This window comes from Mesoplodon densirostris, chromosome 2, assembly GCF_025265405.1.
Source record: "Mesoplodon densirostris isolate mMesDen1 chromosome 2, mMesDen1 primary haplotype, whole genome shotgun sequence".
NCBI classification, from domain to species: domain Eukaryota; kingdom Metazoa; phylum Chordata; class Mammalia; order Artiodactyla; family Ziphiidae; genus Mesoplodon; species Mesoplodon densirostris.
In genome coordinates, this window is record NC_082662.1 from 883,357 (window position 1) to 901,286 (window position 17,930).

Here is a 17,930-nt window from a genome sequence, read left to right on the forward strand (position 1 = left end):
GCCCTGCTGGCCCTGGACAGCACTCGGGGCCTCTCTCTGATCCACAAAGGCCCTCCCTCCATCCCCTCCATGCCCTCTGCTCCCCAAGGGTGCCCGCGCTCCCAGAAGTGCCCCACACAGACCTGGTCAGCCACCCGGATAGTCACCGGGGCCTCCAGGACTCTGCTTTCCTTGTCAAAATACTTCCCGGCATCTTCCGGGAGGGAGCGTCTGAAAGAGACAGGAGGCACTTGAATGTTCTTGTCTTCTTTATATTTGCGAAACGACAAAATGCTGAACTATGAGGGTGCTTTGAAGTCAGACGAGAGCCAGAAATTACATAAAAGCTAAGAAACACAGGAGCCACGACATGGGCATCGAGCCAGCTTCCGGCTCTACCCCAGAGTCCCCCCACCGGGTGGAGGGACCCCGCCACGCCACGCACCTGGGCAGGAACTTGAGCCGCACCGAGCAGGATGACAGGGCCTGGACACAGCCAGTCTCGGGCAGGAGCGTCAGGTGGCCCTGCAGCCCCTCGCACACCTCGAACTTCAGGCGCAGGGCAGCCTTCGACCTGCAGCGCCCGAGGGCCAGGCCGGCGACACTGCGTTTGGTCCCTGAGGGTCGACCTGTACCCACCCCTCAGGCCCAGGGCCCACTCTCCCAGATGCTCCCCACCCCCTACTGTCGGAGAGTCTTCAGAGCCCTGCTTGCCAAGGGCAGGTTTTCCTGAAGTGACATCTGCTGAGGAATCCACACAAATAAAAACACTGCAACTGAAAGGCGCCCAGTCGGTTCTCAGAAACCTAGTGTTTTCTGGGAAGACCCTCGCCGGGCAGGTGCTGGGTGCAGGGACCTGGGGGGTGGGCACCGGCCCTCCCAGAGTTTTGCCCTCCCCACCCAGGCATGGGCACGTGCCAGCACGAGCCCTGCAGGATGCTCGGGAGGTCCCCAGACGGCCAGGCCTTGGCCAGTGACCGCAGTTTCCCCAATTTTTGTCCCTGTTTTCAACTCAGGGCCAGCCAGAGAAGCCAGATGTGCCCTCAACCAGCCACGTGGGGCGCCCCATCCAAGCCACCCCAGGCCACAGCCCCCATCGGTGCGCTGCCCCTCCCCTCCTGCCTTCCAGTCTCCAGGAAGAAAGGTGGTGGGCAAGCTGCCCCACGCCTGCGAGGGAGCCCCTTCCTGGGCTGCCCGGGAACCCTGGGCCATGGTCCAGAGCCTCCCAGGCCTTCCAACCCCTCCTTAACCGCCTGGGATGATTGTTGCCTGCCTCGTGGCTGCTGGGGCCCCACCCTGAGGGCTGAGACCCTCTGCAAGGAGAGCCCACAGCCAGACAGGGACCCCTGGGAGATCCACGGGCTCCTGGGTGGTCCTGGCCGAGGAGGAGTAAAAGGGGGCCCCTTTGACCTCTGACCCCCAGTGTCACCAAGCCCTTCCCCTCAGTGACCTCTGGCCCCAGGGTCACCCAGCCCTGGGCGTCCCCTGCCACGGAATGTGCCCAGACTGGCCCTCCCGCCCTCGGCAGGCAGCAGCCCCGCCCAGGTTCCCGTGCTGGCTGGGCTCCTCCTCCAGCAGCTGTTCATGTGACCAGGGTCATTGCGAACCAGCTCCTTTGCTACACCTGTGTCCGTAAACCCGGTACACTAAACAAGTGAGTGAAGCTGAATTCTAAAATCACTCAACAGGGACTTCCCTGGTGGTCCAGTGGTTAAGACTTTGCCTTCCAGTGCAGGGGGTGTGGGTTTGATCCCTGGTTGGGGAGCTAGGATCCCACGTGCCTCACGGCCAAAAAAGCAAAACATTAAACTGAAGCAGTATTGTAACAAGTTCAATAAAGACTTTAAAAATGGTCCACGTTAAAAAAAATCTTTAAAAAAATATAATAAAATCACTCAACGAATGTACGATGTCGAGCCTGTGCCTTGGGGCGGGGGGGCTGAGAAAGCACAACTCTCCCCGCTCCCCGTCACCACCCTGCCCAGGAGTGGACACACTCTGTGTCCCGAGGTAAACTGACCAGAGCCCTGCAAAACCTAGTTTCCTGAACAAATCCACCTGAGTCCTGTCCCGAGTTCCCAGCTCCCCGGTGAGAACAGGCCCCCGACGCTTGCAGTGCTGAGGCCCAGGGACCCAGCGGCTGGCGCACGTGCCCGTCCGCTTCCACCCAGGCCGCCCGTTGCCACGCCTTCCGGGCTGGAAGCGGGGCCCCGGGTGTCAGCAGCCTGCCAGGTACGCAGGTGTGTTTGGTTACTGAAAACCCATTAAGCTCTAACTGTAGGATTTGCCTGCTTTTCTCCATGTAATTGAACTTCACTAAAAATTAAAAGGAGCATAAAAAAGAAATGACAACTGTGGTGTCCAGATGCCCTTGTGAAACACTGTGAATGAAACATGCTTGTCTCGGGGCTCCGTCCACGTTCCTTCAGAGGACACGCCTCCTTCCCTGTCTGTGTCCGAGAGGGGCCTGGCCCGGCCATGTTGGGGGCGAGCTCCCCAGAGACGCAGGGGTGACAACGCTGACTTATTCTCACGGTTCTGGAGGTCAGAACCGGACACAGTCTCCTGGGGCAGAAGCCCAGCTGCGGGCAGGGCTGGTCCCCTGGGAGCATCCGTGGGGAATCGCTTCCTGGCTTTTCCAGCTTCTGGAGGCACCGTGTCCCTCAGCTCGTGGCCCCTCTCCCATCCTCAAGGCCAGCAGCCTAGCATCTGCCTACCTCTGTCTGACTCTGGCCCTCCAGCCTCCCTCCTGTGACAGCCCTAGGATTCCAGTAGAACCTCGGGGTAACCTCAGGTGACCCCCACCCCGAGGTCTGTGACCTCACCCCCGCTGAGGGCTCACCGTGTGCGGATGAGGATGGAGTCCTGATACAGCCGGTCGTACATGCAGATCTTCAGGTCTACGTTGGGCTTTGGCACCCAGACTGGCACGTCGATAGCAACGCCGATGACTTTGAAATATAACTGAATTTGAACATGAAAATCCGACAACACGTATTTCCATCGGCAGAGCAGGCGGTGCCCGTGAGCACTAATTCAGAGCTCAGCAGCAGTGTTTTGTGACTCTTACAAAAACTGGAAGGTTAATAATTAAACTGGCCATGTTTTGGAGATCTATGGCACTTTTTACGTCATATAATTTAAACTATCCTTTTTATTTTCAAATTTTTTAAACTTAAAAAGATAGAATGGGGGCTTCCCTGGTGGCGCAGTGGTTGAGAGTCCACCTGCCGATGCAGGGGACACGGGTTCGTGCCCCGGTCCGGGAAGATCCCACATGCTGCGGAGCAACTAAGCCTGTGTGCCACAACTACTGAGCCTGCGCTCTAGAGCCTGCAAGCCACAACTACTGAAGCCCTCACACCTAGAGCCCGTGCTCCGCAACAAGAGAAGCCACTGCAATGAGAAGCCCATGCACCACACTGAAGAGTAGCCCCCGCTCACCACAACTAGAGAAAAGCCGTGCACAGCAACAAAGACCCAATGCAGCCAAAAATAAATAAATAAAATAAATAAATTTATTAAAAAAAGAAATAGAAAGTCATGTGGGATTTAAGGGCTGGGAAAGGGGAGGGGACTGTTCACTGAATAGAAAGTAGAATTTCCAAATAACAAGGAAAAAAGGAATAAGTAGCAACTTGATCAAACCAATGAAAACAAGAAAACTGAAAGTGAGGAAACAATATGATAAGATGAATAGTAGACAAAACTAATGGAAGCAGTAAAACAAAGTGAGTCAATATTATGCTGCAAATGCACTGGATTCTCCCCCTAAAGGCAGACAACATTAGTTTGGGTCCACAGACAAAACCTGGCTCCTTAAAGGACACATGAAGTCATTAAGAAAGGATAAATATTGCGGGGGGGGGGGGGGTGGGGAGGACAAAGGGATATGAGGTGAAGGTAAAGCAGAGGAAAGCAGGAGTGGCCCTGTTGTTACTGTGGGATCAGCTGGATATAGAGGTGCCATGAGCAGCAGGATGAAGGGGGATGTTTGGTTCTGGTGAAAGGCACAATTCACGATAAGAAAGCAACTATAAGCCCTCATGCATGAAACAATAAAGCAGCTGAACAGAGCCCTCTGTTAGAAGTGTAAGGAGACCTCTTGCACTGTTGGTGGGAATGTACATTGATACAGCCACTATGGAGAATAGTATGGAGGTTCCTTAAAAAAATAAAAATAGAGCTACCATACGACCCAGCAATCCCACCACTGGGCATATACCCTGAGAAAATCATAATTCAAAAAGTCATGTGGGCTTCCCTGGTGGCGCAGTGGTTGAGGGTCCGCCTGCCGAAGCAGGGGATACGGGTTCATGCCCCGGTCCGGGAGGGTCCCGCGTGCCGTGGAGCAGCTAGGCCCGTGGGCCGTGGCCGCTGAGCCTGTGCGTCCAGAACCTGTGCTCCACAATGGGAGGGGCCACGGCAGTGAGAGGCCCGTGTACCGCAAAAAAAAAAAAAAAAAAAAAAGAGTCATGTACCAAAATGTTCATTGCAGCTCTATTTACAATAGCCAGGACTAAGTGTCCATCAACAGATGACTGGATAAAGAAGATGTGGCACATATATACAATGGAATATTACTCAGCCATAAAAAGGAACATAACTGAGTTATTTGTAGTGAGGTGGATGGACCTAGAGACTGTCATACAGAGTGAAGTAAGTCAGAAAGAGAAAAACAAATACCGTATGCTAACACATATTTATGGAATCTAAAAAAAATGGATCTGAAGAACCTAGGGGCAGGACAGAAATAAAGACATAGACTTAGAGAATGGACTTGAGGACACGGGGCAGGGGAAGGGTAAGCTGGGACGAAGTGAGAGAGTGGCATGGACATATATACACTACCAAGTGTAAAATAGATAGCTAGTGGGAAGCAGCCGCATAGCACAGGGAGATCAGCTTGGTGCTTTGTGACCACATAGAGGGGTGGGACAGGGAGGGTAGGAGGGAGATGCAAGAGGGAGGAGATATGGGGATATATGTGTATGTATAGCTGATTCACTTTGTTATAAAGCAGAAACGAACACACCATTGTAAAGCAGTTATACTCCAATAAAGATGTTAAAAAAAAAGTGTAAGGGGAACTTGTCAAAGATCGGGTCATAAGGGAATATAGATGTGTGGAAGGAACATGGAGGGAAGCCAACGCATCTTGACAAAGAAGAACAGAGCTGGGGGAATCACCCTCCCTGACTCCAGACTATACTGCAAAGCTACAAGCATCAAAACTGCATGGTACTGGCACAAAAACAGACACATAGATCAATGAAACAGGAAAGAGAGCCCAGAAATAAACCCATGCACTTATGGTCACCTAATCTATGACAAAGGAGGAAAGAACACACAATGGAGAAAAGACAGTCTCTTCAACAAGTGGTGCTGGGAAAACTGGACAGTTACATGTAAAAGAATGAAATTAGAACATTCTCTAACACCATACACAAAAATACACTCAAAATGTAATTAAAGACCTAAATGTAAGACCGGAAGCTATAAAACTCTTAGAAGAAAATGTAGGCAGAACTCTCTTTGACATAAATTGTAGCAGTAGTTTTTTGGATCTGTCTCCCAAGGCAAAGGAAACAAAAGTAAAAATAAACAAATGGAACCTAATTAAACATAAAAGCTTTTGTGCAGCGAAAGAAACCACTGACAAGACTGAAAAGACAACCTACTGAATGGGAGAAAATATTTGCAAATGATATGAATGATAAGGGGTTAATATCCAAAATATATATAACAGCTCATACAACCCAATATCAAAAAACAAACGACCTAATTAAAAAATGAGCAGAAGGGAATTCCCTGGCAGTCCAGAGCTTAGGAATCCACGCTTCCACTGCAGGGAGCCTGGGTTTGATCCCTGGTCAGGGAACTAAGATCCCGCATGCTGTGTGGCATGGCTAAAAAAATAAAAAATAAACAAGTTAAAAAAAAATGAGTAGAAGACCTGAATAGACATGTTTCCAAAGAGGACATGCACATGGTCAACAGGCACAGAAAGAGATTCTCAGCATTGACAACCATCAGGGAAATCCAAATCAAAGCCACAATGAGATATCACCTCACGCCTGTCAGAATGGCCTTCATCAAAAAGTCTACAAATAACAAGCATGGGAGAGGATGTGGAGAAAAGGGAGCCCTCATGCACTGCTGGTAGGAATATAAACTGGTGCAACCACTGTGGAAAACAGTATGGAACTTCCTCAAAAAACTAAAAATATAACTACCATATGACCCAGCAATTCCATTCTTGGGTATACATCTGCAAGAAACAAAAACACTAATTTGAAAAGATATATGCACCCCAATGTTCATGACAGCATTATTTACAATAGCTAAGATATGGAAGCAACCTAAGTGTCCATCAACAGAGGAATGGATGAAGAAGATGTGGTGCATATACACAACAGAATACGACTCAGCCATGAAAAGAATGAAATCCTGACGTTTGCAGCAACATGGATGGACCTAGAGGGTATCACGCTTAGTGAAGTAAGTCAGACAGAGAAAGACAAACACTGTATGTGATCACTTATATGTGGAATCTAGAAAATAAAACAATTGAATGAATATAACAAAACAGAAAGAGACACAGATATAGAGAACAAACTTGTCGGTACCAGTGGGGAGAAGGGTCAGGGGAGGGGCAAGATAGGGGTAGAGGATTAAGGGGCACACGCTACTGTGTATAAAATAGATAAACTACAGGCACTTCCCTGGTGGTCCAGTGGCTAAGGCTGCACTCCCAATGCAGGGGGCCCAGATCCGATCCCTGGTCAGAGAACTAGATTCCACACGCCGCAACTAAAAGATCCTGCATGGCACAGCTAAGACCCGGCGCAGCCAAATCAATCAATAAATATTAAAAAAAAATAGATAAGCTGCAAGGATATACGGGACAGCACAGGGACTATAACTGATATTTTATAACTTTTTTTTTTTGTGGCTGCACTGCACGGCTTGGGGGATCTTAGTTCTCCGACCAGGGATTGAACCAGGGCCCACTGAAGTGAAAGTGCCGAGTCGTAACCACTGGACCACCAGGGAATTCCCTGTAATGGCTTTAAATGGAATATATCTATAGAATTTTTGAATCACTATGCTGTACACCTGTAACTAAAAAAAATACCTCCACAAACTCAGAATCCCAGTAAGAAAGAAAACACAATAGAAAAATTGGCAAATGACTTGAAAAAAAAAAACCCACGGAGGGGCATGAATAATGTGAATAATCCAGCTAATAAATCTGTTTACAGACATTAAATACACTTTCTTCATATGCACATATCATATTTATAAAATCAATCTTGCCTTTGGTCACAAAGAAAACTAACAAATTAAAAAAGACTTTGCAGATTATATTGTCTGAGCATAACTCAATTTAATAAACTTATAAATAAATCTAAAAAGTAATGATGACAAATTTTAATTACTGGGAAATTAAGGAAGACATCCCTAGTGATTAAGTGCAAGGTGTGTGTGTGTGTGTGCATGTGTGTTAACAGGTATGCGTGTGTTGGCTATGTTGCCAGCCATGTGTGCCACTGACTAGCCATGCAAGCGTGGGCAGTGTGGGCAGCAGCCTCACGTGGTCGTGGTGGAGGGGACACGGAGGGCGGGGACCCGTGCCCAGGGAGCAGCAGGGTACTCACGGTCGGGCACTGCTGATTCTTAAACACGACCTTGAACCTGGTGGAGACCGTTCCTGGGACGATCGGGGTGAAGATGACGGGCACTTTGATGGAGCTGAAGGGGCCAATCTCCCCCTCTGTCATCTGCGCAGCAAGAGAGGTGGGCAGGGCCGCTCAGCCTCCACGTTCCCGTCACGGTGTCTCCCGTGGCCTCACAGCGGCCGGGTCACTGCGGGGGCGAGTGGTGGCAGCCCCCGTGTGTGCACTCGCTCTCCGGATGACACGGTCCACGCACACACTCGCACAGCCCCCACGCTCTGGCTGGGGAGGCCCTGCATTGGTGTCTCCTCTGAGCTGGACTAGGGGCACCCAGGGCCCTGCCTCTGCGGCTCTGGACCCGCCCGACCCCAGCCTGAGACGGGGCAGCCGGACACCAGCTGAGACAGCTAACTGCCCGGAGGAGGCGAGTCCAGTGGCCAGACTAGTCTAGTCCGGCTCTGGTCAGAGGGACGGACCACCCTGGGGGCCGGAAGGAGGTGGGCCTGACCTCTCCCAGTGAGAACTCTGTCTGTCCCTCGTTGGGAGGTACAGTCTCGATGGTGGTCAAGGTAGCTCCCTCTGATTCTGGAAGAGAAGGGTCCAGGTGTGAGGCTGGCCAGGCATGGCTGGGCAGCTCTGCCACCCCCACCTGAGGCGTGGCCACCCCCAACCTGGCCTCCCGGGGCCGTGAGGCCCGATGGGGAGCTGGGGCACTGGGCACCATCCGGCCCCCTCCCTCTCCCAGACCAGGTGCTGCTCTGGGGCTCGTGGGGGCCACCCCAGCCCTCCTGCACAGACAGCTCCTCCTGACAATACCATCTCCTGCTACCCGACCCTTCCCCAGGGCTAGGGGCCACAGGAGGCTATCACTATGGCCCCAGGTTCACGTGGATGTGCCCCCGCAGACCCCCTCCCCCCGTGGCCATCTCCTGGTCAGGGACCTCAGGAACTCGGGGACCCCCAGCTCAAGCCCCAGGACTGGGGCTTCTCAGGTGGACTTGGACAGTGGGTACTGTGGCCTCTGGAGCAGGAGGCTGGGGTGGGAGAGGGTCCCTAGTTGCCCAAAGCCCCAGCACAGGGAAGGGGGTGGGTGAAGGATGCTGGCCCCAGGGCAGCCCAGTGGGTGCAGAGGCCTGAGAGCAGCGCATCGGGGACGGGACGGCCGCAAAGTGGACCATCTGGGGCTTCACTTCAAAGCAGGATGAGTGGAAAGTGGGCTCAAGGGGGTTTGTGATAAGATGAGGAAACAGCAGGGTGCTGTGTCAGGGCTGGGCCAGGGTGGGGTGTGGGGAGGGGGTCAGCCATTTCCCAGGGACCCGCCGGAGCCCGAGGGGGCTGCTGAGCCCTGGAAATGTAACACAATATCCACTTTCAGGTGATAATAAAATGTTCGCAGCCTAATTTTCACACTCATTTAGCCTTGTCTGTGTGCACATTGCCTACATGTTTTGAACATCTCTTCCCCACTGGTGGGCCATGGATCCCGCCCTGCCCCTCGGGATTTGGGGGGGCGCCTTAAGAATGGCAGGCCACCCATCAGGAAGGGCAGGCGCTGTTTGCTCTCATCTGAGAAGGTCTTCCTGTTGACTTTGCACGTGAACAGACCCAGTTTGATAGGAGGTGAAGGCCAGCGTCCTTTCTGAGTCCTTCCCTAGCTGGGCTGCCAGGCTGGCCCCGTGGAGACCCCAGGTGCACTGCTGCAGCCTGCCCCAGGCTACCACAGGGCGGTCTGCACCATTTCTGGGGCCTGGGGTTGTAAAGGCAGAGGCCCCCAGTTCTGGCTCCTCCAACGTGGCAGACTTCTCATGCAGCCAGAAGCTATGACTGTCACCAGGTTGGGTGGGGGCGAGTGGGCCAGTTGGATCCCACCACCACACTGTTTGCGTCCTTGTCTGCTTCAGGAGTTACCTTGGTGAGAGCCCAGACCTGGGCCCACGGGGTCCTTCCCTATGCCCTGAGTCCAGGCCAGACCCTGGGGTCAGCTGCTTCATCTTGCATGGATGCTGGTTGGGGTCACTTGGTGACCCAGGGTAGAATCGTGTTGGTCAGTTTGCTGGGAATACGGTGAGCTTCCACTAATTCTACAATCAGGCTTGTTAATGATTAGGAAGACTTTCATTAATTATGTGTGCAGTGTATCTGCTCCATGCATCCATTCTGTTCTGTCAGTCACAGAGTGGATATTTACTCACTTCCTGGAGTTAGAGGCATTTTGATATTTTAGAACATTCTCAGCAAGTAGCTCTTTAAATCCTGCTTTTTCCTGATTCCAGTGGACAAGTCGCTCCTTACTCATCCTTGACAGTACACGTGTTGTACTGCTTCTTTCATGTTTCCATCTCTATCTTCTAGTTCCCTAATTGTCTCTTCAGCAGTGTCTAATCCACAGTTTAACCCAGTGATTGGGTTTTTGTTTGTTTTCAGTGATCATATTCTTACTGCTAGAAGTTTTATTTGGTTCATTTTCTTTATTTTTTTTAAGAATAAACTTATTGGGCTTCCCTGGTGGTGCAGTGGTTGAGAGTCTGCCTGCCGATGCAGGGGACACGGGTTCATGCCCCGGTCCGGGAAGATCCCACATGCCCGGAGCGGCTGGGCCCGTGAGCCATGGCCGCTGAGCCTGCGTGTCCGGAGCCTGTGCTCCGCAACGGGAGAGGCCACAACAGTGAGAGGCTTGCGTACCGCCAAAAAGTAAATAAATAAAAAAAAATAAAAATAAACTTATTTATTTTTGGCTGTGTTGGGTCTTCGTTGCTGTGCGCAGGCTTCCTTTAGTTGTGGCCAGCGGGGCTACTCTTCGCTGCGGTGCGCGGGCATCTCATTGCGGTGGCTTCTCTTGTTGCAGAGCACAGGCTCTAGAGCACAGGCTCAGTAGTTGTGGCGCACGGGCTGAGTTGCTCCGCGGCATGTGGGATCTTCCCGGACCAGGGCTCGAACCCGTGTCCCCTGCATTGGCAGGCGGATTCTTAACCACTGCGCCACCAGGGAAGCCCTGGCTGATGGTTTTCAAAGATCAGGGTGACGCCCTCGCCACCTTAAAGGGCAAGGCCCCCACGCTGCTGCCCCCTTGCTGCCCTGCTCTGTGGCAGTTCATACTCGTGATGCACTTGTCCGCCACGTGTGCAGCCCTCTGAGGCAGACACTTTGCTCTGAGCACTCCTGCCGTGCCCCACGCTGCAGCCGTGGGGAAGGTTCTGGGCCAGCAGGTCTCAGGGGCCCACGCTGGGAGCTGCACAGCTGATGTGAGGACCCCCACGAGCCTCCCGTGGGGGGTGGCCCAAACTCCACTAGGAAGGTGGCCCCTCCCGACGCGTGGTGCTGGGGGTCAAGACCAGCTGACCCCCCTGAGCCAGCACAGGAGGCAGAGGAGGTGAGGAGGGAGCCCCACCCATTCACCCTCTGTGCCCCCGGGAACAGAGCCATCTGTGTGCACACCAGCGTCTCTCCTCTCTCCACAGTTTGTAATGTCTGTTCTGATCCGCTGATCCATGTGTCCTTATCTGGACCACACTGTCTTGATTATTGTAGATTTAAAGTAGGTCTTGAAGCCACATGTGAGTTTACAAAAACGGTCTTTTGAAAGCTGCTTTCCTGGAGTATTAGAAAAATACCGAGGCAGGGGTCCCATGCACCCCTGCATCCCATGTTCACACCAACGTTTATCAACAGTCCCCCAGGGGCTTCCCTGGTGGCGCAGTGGTTAAGAATCCGCCTGCCAATGCAGGGGACACGGGTTCAAGCCCTGGTCTGGGAGGATCCCACATGCCGCGGAGCAACTAAGCCTGCAAGCCACGACTACTGAGCCCGAGTGCCACAACTACTGAAGCCCGCATGCCTAGAGCCCATGCTCTGCAACAAGAGAAGCCACTGCAATGAGAAGCCCGTGCACTGCAACAAAGAGTAGTCCCCACTCGACGCAACTAGAAAAAGCCCGCGTGCAGCAACGAAGACCCAACGCAGCCAAAAATAAATAAAAAATAAAATAAACAAATTTATACATAAAAAAACATATAATGCAAGTACCTAAAATATCCAAAGCAAATACCTTGCCAAAAAAAAGAGCAAAGTTGGGTGACTTAACACTACACGGCTTCAAGGCTAACTCTAAAGCTACAATAATCCAGATGGATGGTGCTGGGTCAGGAGAGGTAAATGGGTCAACTGATCAGCATACAGAGTCCAGAAGTATACCCACACTTTCAATGCATTTGCTACAAAGATAACAAATCAATCCACCAGGGAAAGGAAAGTATTTTCAACCTGTGTTGCGGGAATGATGGGACAGACACGTGGGAAAAAGAAGAGCCTTGGCGTCTACCTCACATCACACACAGAAATTAGCTGGACCACAGACCCAAAACGTAAGAGCCATGTCTTATGTCCTTATGGCCCTGGGATAGGGGAAAAGTTGCTGTAAAGGCATAAAACACACACCTCAAAAGAAATGATGGGTAGACTTGCAAACATTAAAATTAAGAACTTTGGGACTTCCAGGACTTCCCTGGTGGTCCAGTGGTTAAGACTCTTTGCTCCCAATGCACGGGGTCTGGGTTCAATCCCTGGTCAGGGAACTAGATCCCGCATGCATGCCACAACTAAGAGTTTGCATGATGCAACTAAAGATCCCTCATGCCGCAATGAAGATCCCGCGTGCGGCAACAAAGACCCGGCGCAGGCAAATAAATAAATAAAGAGAACTTTGGGACTTCCCTGGCGGTCCAGTGGTTAACACTCTGCACTTCCAATGCAAGGGGTGCGGGTTTGATCCCTGGTTGGGGAACTAAGATCCCACATGCCACGTGGCATGGCCAAAAAATTAATTAATTAATTAATTAAATTAAATTAAATTAAGAACTCTGATTTAAGAGATCATAAAGGGAGTAAAAGGACAAGCCACGACTTCAACTTGGAGGCAATATTTGCAGCCTCCTAACTGACAAAGGCTAAGCATACAGGATCTGGAAAGAACTCCTAAGAAAAGACAAACATCCCTGTAGGAAAGTGGGTGAAAAGCTTTAACAGGAATTTCATACAAAAGAAAATACAAATGGTAAACAGGCACCTGGAAAGACAGGCAGCCGCACTGGTGGTGTGAGCAGTGCAAAGGGGAGCCTCCCTTTCCAGGCCTCCAGGCTGACCCCGCGGAGCTGCCCAGCGGGACCCAGCCACGGGGCCGCGGGTGGCTGTGGGCTCTTGAAATGTGGCTCTCAGGAAGGAGGAAGGAAATTCTCCTATTACTTAATTTTGGTTAATTTAAATCTGAATAGCCAGATGTGACTAGTGGCAGCTGCACTGGGTAGCGCAGTCCCAGCTGCAGCCACGCGGGACAAGAACAGATGTAGTAGTAACAGTGAAGCCGCGTGTCCCCCGCGATGCGGCAAAGACACGCCCCAGGGAGACTCACACACTTGGAGACGCTGCCTGAGCCCCTGCGCGCACGGCCCACGCCGTGAAATCCCCCTGATGTGAGCCGGTGGGAGCGGCCTGTGACCGAGGCATGTTCGTGAGAGGAGCCGCCACGCAGAGGAGGAGCCCCGTCCAGTCCACGTGGACGCCCCACAGAGCTCAACGCTAAGCAACCAAACAACTCAGGATGTACTCGCCGCGGCTCCAACGCTGCAGAAATCCAGTCCTTTCTGACCGTGAACATGGATAGAAAAAGCAAAGGGAGGCAAGGAAATGCTGAAGACAACGCCAGAGGGATGTCCCAGGGGGAGGCGGTGTGTCCGGTGAGCGCGGCCGCATGGATCCTCGTCCTCCTCAAGCTCCGCCTGGGCTCGGGCTGCCTACTTCCTGGCTCTTCTTTTTTTTTTTTTTTTTTCTTTTTGCGGTATGCGGGCCTCTCACTGTCGTGGCCTCTCCCGTTGCGGAGCACAGGCTCCGGACGCGCAGGCCCAGCGGCCATGGCTCACGGGCCCAGCCGCTCCGCGGCATATGGGATCCTCCCAGACCGGGGCACGAACCCGTATCCCCTGCATCGGCAGGCGGACTCTCAACCACTGCGCCACCAGGGAGGCCCCCTGGCTCTTCTTTAAACTGTCCTCACGTGTTATACGCACTTGACTTCCGGATGGAGTTCAGGGTGGCCCCAGCCAGCCTGGGGCCTTCAGCGACCCCATCAGCAGAGCCCCCGGCCCCTTCCCCATCCCCTCCCTCCCTCCATCAGGTAGGACTCCTCAGATGTCCCAAGAAGGGCCACCAAGGGCAGGGAGGAGGGCAATTCCCCTTGTGGCCAGCCTGGTGGTCCAAAGCTGGGCATTTCCTTTAAGTCTTCTGTTAGCTTAAATATGGATGCAAATTTTAATCCACTCCATAACCAGTATGTAGTTGAATATATAAATACTATGTATGAATATTTGAGTATGAATATTTGAGTATGAATACTATATATGAATATTTGAGTATGAAAAAGTATGAATATTTTCTTATTTACTTAAAACTGGAGCCCTGGAAAAATCCTGCACTGCCCAGCCCCCTGGCACCACACTGGCACAACCGGGCTTCGCCGGACGCAACCGTGCTTGGAGTGGCTCCCGGAATCTGTCCCTCTGGGGCCCTCCGACACGGCCTGCCAGCCCCTCTGCCCGTCAAACGGCTGGGGCTCGGGGCCCTGCTGCCAAGGTGGCCCAGGGCTGCGTGCTGAGCGCAGGCCGCGGGCCCAGCTCACCTGCGGGGCGCCCCTCCTCCTTCTCCTTTGTGTCCAGTTTTCCAGACTCCTCCCAGCTCGGCACGTCTGCGGGCACGGACTCGTTGCCCGCCGTCAGCTGCTCGGAAAAACTGGTGGCGACTTTACTGTAAAAACCTTTGTCTTCATATGTAAAGCTACTGCTCTGAAAAAGAGAACGTGACACCTTTACTGGCAGTTTCCACTTGCCTTTCCCATCAACCGTCCAGACCCGCCATCTGGGGAGGGCCACGTTGAGAGCCTGGCTGTGATCCGGGCTGGGGGCCGCAGGCTCCCACGGCACCCCTCAACGGCTCTCTGGCGACCCGTGCCGGGCTCGTCCGGGGCTCAGGGCCCCTCTCACCCAGGCGGGCTCCTCCTTGGCCCTGTCCCGGAGCCTGCTGCATGTGCGCACACAGCCAAGTTCCTCCAGGACGCCTGCTCTCCCCCAGCATGGGCTTGGGCCCCCCAGGCTCCAGCCCCAAGCTCTCCTGGCTTCAGCTCAGATCCCAGCAGGCTGAGAGCGGCCCAACCCCACCTCTGCTCTTTTCCCAGAGGTCAGTGACCCCCAGTCCTCTCCCCTGGGCTCACAACAGACCGATGGAGTGCCTGCCACATGCAACTCAGGGGCCACGGGGGGACACACAGGGCACTGCCTGGGTGGAGCTGCCGTCCAGCCGGACAGACACCCACCAGGAGACGGCTGGTGCCCGTGGGGAGCCCTGAGGGCCCAGGCGCTTGTCCTCACCCCCAAATAATCCCCCCCAGGGTCCACTGGCTGTGCTGGAAGTTGTCTCCACCGATGGGGTCCCACCTCTTTCCGCTTCCTCAGCAGCACACGTGCACAGCCTTCCCGTGAGAGGACCAGGGCCCCCCTCGCACCTTTGGGAGAGGTGCAGGTGCGGGGCAGGGTTTGCTGTGCTTTTCAGCTTGGGGTGTCTGGGCTGGACCGCCCGTTCCCCATAGGCTGGGACTTTAGGGCCTGGAGCACTTGGCCACCACCTTGCCAACACGTGTGACGGGACAGCATCCTGCTGCCCTAGGTGCCCTCCTTACAGAGACAGATCTCTTCTACCTAGACTGACCGGAGGCCATCCTGCTGCTGGGCCTTCTCCTGCCCACATCGACGTGGCCCCCTTTACACTCGTGGGACTGTGTCTCGGGGCGGGAGATGCCACATGCTGCCCTTGGCTGAGCAGTCACGGCATTGACCAGGAGCAGTAGCACACTCACTGTGTTGAAGACCGACGGGGATGTGTCCATCTCACAGCACTCTGATGCCAGGAGAAACCTGAACCTGGTGCCCAAGGCCCCGAGGTTGGTCAGCGTGATGGTCCGGGATGCAGTCTCACCCACCACATAGCTGCCGAAGTCGATGAGCTCCTTGTCGAGGGACAGCTGCCAAAAGACCCCGAGTGAGCCAGGGTGACCGCACCAGGCTCACAGCAAGGTCTCCTCTCCCACCTGTCACCCTGCACCCCTGAGGGGACACAGGAGCTCTGGCCCTGTCTTCACGCTCAGAGGTGAGGCCTGCCTCTGGCTCATGAGGGGAGGCAGGGCCTCTGCACAACGCAGGACACAATCCACATCCCAGAAATCATAGACCTGTGGACTGATCGTGACAGTTTGGGAGCACCTGAGTGCAAGTTTTGAAAAGTCAGGGACTTCCCTGGTGGTGCAGTGGTTAAGGATCTGTCTGCCAGTGCAGGGGACACGGGTTCAAGCCCTGGTCCAGGAAGGTCCCACATGCCGCAGAGCAACTAAGCCTGTGTGCCACAACTACTGAGCCTGCGCTCTAGAGCCCACAAGCCACAACTACTGAAGCCTTTGCTCCACAGCAAGAGAAGCCACCACAATGAGAAGCCCGCGCACCGTAACAAAGAGCAGCCCCCGCTCACCACAACTAGAGAAAGCCCGCGTGCAGCAACGAAGACCCAATGCAGCCAAAAATAAATACATAAATAAATAAATATATTTTAAAAAAAAGTCAAGCCGGGCTTCCCTGGTGGCGCAGTGGTTGAGAGTCTGCCTGCCGATGCAGGGCACACGGGTTCGTGTCCCGGTCTGGGAAGATCCCACATGCCGCGGAGCGGCTAGGCCCGTGAGCCATGGCTGTTGAGCCTGCGCGTCCGGAGCCTGTGCTCTGCAATGGGAGAGGCCACAACAGTGAGAGGCCCGCATACCGCAAAAAAAAAAAAAAAAAAAAAAAAAAAAAAAAAAAAAAAAGTCAAGCCAGCTAAAAAGAAATGAGCTATCAAGCCATAAACAGACATGGAGAAACCTTAAACTAAGTGAAAGAAGCCGATGTGAAAAGGCTCCAAACTGTATGATCCCAACTCTATGACTTTTGGGAAAAGGCAAAACTATGGAGATAATAAAAAGAGCAATGGTTATATATTAATAAAAAACTCAATACAGCAAGAAGATATAACAATTATAGTCAGTTACACATCCAACAGCAGACTATCAAAATATATGAAGCAAAAACTGATGGAATTGAAGGGAGAAATAGAAAGTTCTACAATACTCCTCCTCTCATGATAGCAAACAGAACAAGCAGACAGAAGATAAGTAAGGAAATACAGGACTTAGGAACATAATAAACCAATGAGATCTAACAGACGTATACAGAACACTCCACCCAACAACAGCACATGTTATTCTCTCAGGTGCACACAGGACATTTTCCAGGCTTGACCATATGTTAGGCCACAAACTAAGTTTCAACATCCTTAAAAAGATAGATATTGGGCCTCCCTGGTGGCGCAGTGGTTGAGAGTCCGCCTGCCGATGCAGGGGACGCGGGTTCGTGCCCCGATCCCGGAGGATCCCACATGCCGCGGAGCGGCTGGGCCCGCGAGCCATGGCCGCGGAGCCTGTGTGTCCGGAGCCTGTGCTCCGCAACGGGAGAGGCCACAGCAGTGAGAGGCCTGCGTACAGCAAAAAAAAAAAAAAAAAGATAGATATTGTACAAAGTACCTTCTCTGACCACAACAGGATGAAGTTAGAAATCAATAACATAAAGAAAACTGAAAAATTCACAAAATTGTGGAAATTAAACAACACACTTTTAAGCATCAAATGGATCAAAGAAGAAATCACAAGAGAACTTATAAAATAATAAAAATGAATGAAAACAAAAACACAACATACCCAAACTTATGGGATCCAGTGGAAGGGGTGCTAAAGGGGAAATTTATAGCTTACATTAAGAAACTTACATTACAGGGGCTTCCCTGGTGGTGCAGTGGTTAAGAATCCACCTGCCAGGGCAGGGGACATGGGCTCAAGCCCTGATCCAGGAAGATCCCACATGCCACAGAGCAACTAAGCCTGTGTGCCACAACTACTGAGCCTGCGCTCTAAATCCCGTGAGCCAGAACTACCGAGCCCGCGTGCCACAACTACTGAAGACCATGCTTCACAACAAGAGAAGCCACCGCAATGAGAAGCTCCTGCACCGCAACGAAGGGTAGCACCCACTCACCTCAACTAGAGAAAGCCTGTGCAGAGCAATGAAGACCCAAAGCAGCCAAAAATAAATTAAAAAAAATAAATTTATTCAAGAAAAAACTTACATTACATTACATAGCTTACGTTAAAAAACA

General features: G+C 52.6%; 1 protein-coding gene across 1 annotated transcript in view; it reads right to left on the reverse strand.

The window, feature by feature from the left end:
* CFAP74 (cilia and flagella associated protein 74) overlaps positions 1-17,930 on the reverse strand; it is a 75,867-nt gene that overhangs the window by 12,569 nt on the left and 45,368 nt on the right. The window contains 7 exon segments of the mRNA XM_060079318.1: positions 123-210; positions 425-553; positions 2,822-2,943; positions 7,641-7,763; positions 8,167-8,237; positions 14,326-14,488; positions 15,556-15,720. Coding sequence (XP_059935301.1) covers positions 123-210; positions 425-553; positions 2,822-2,943; positions 7,641-7,763; positions 8,167-8,237; positions 14,326-14,488; positions 15,556-15,720 — 861 coding nt within the window.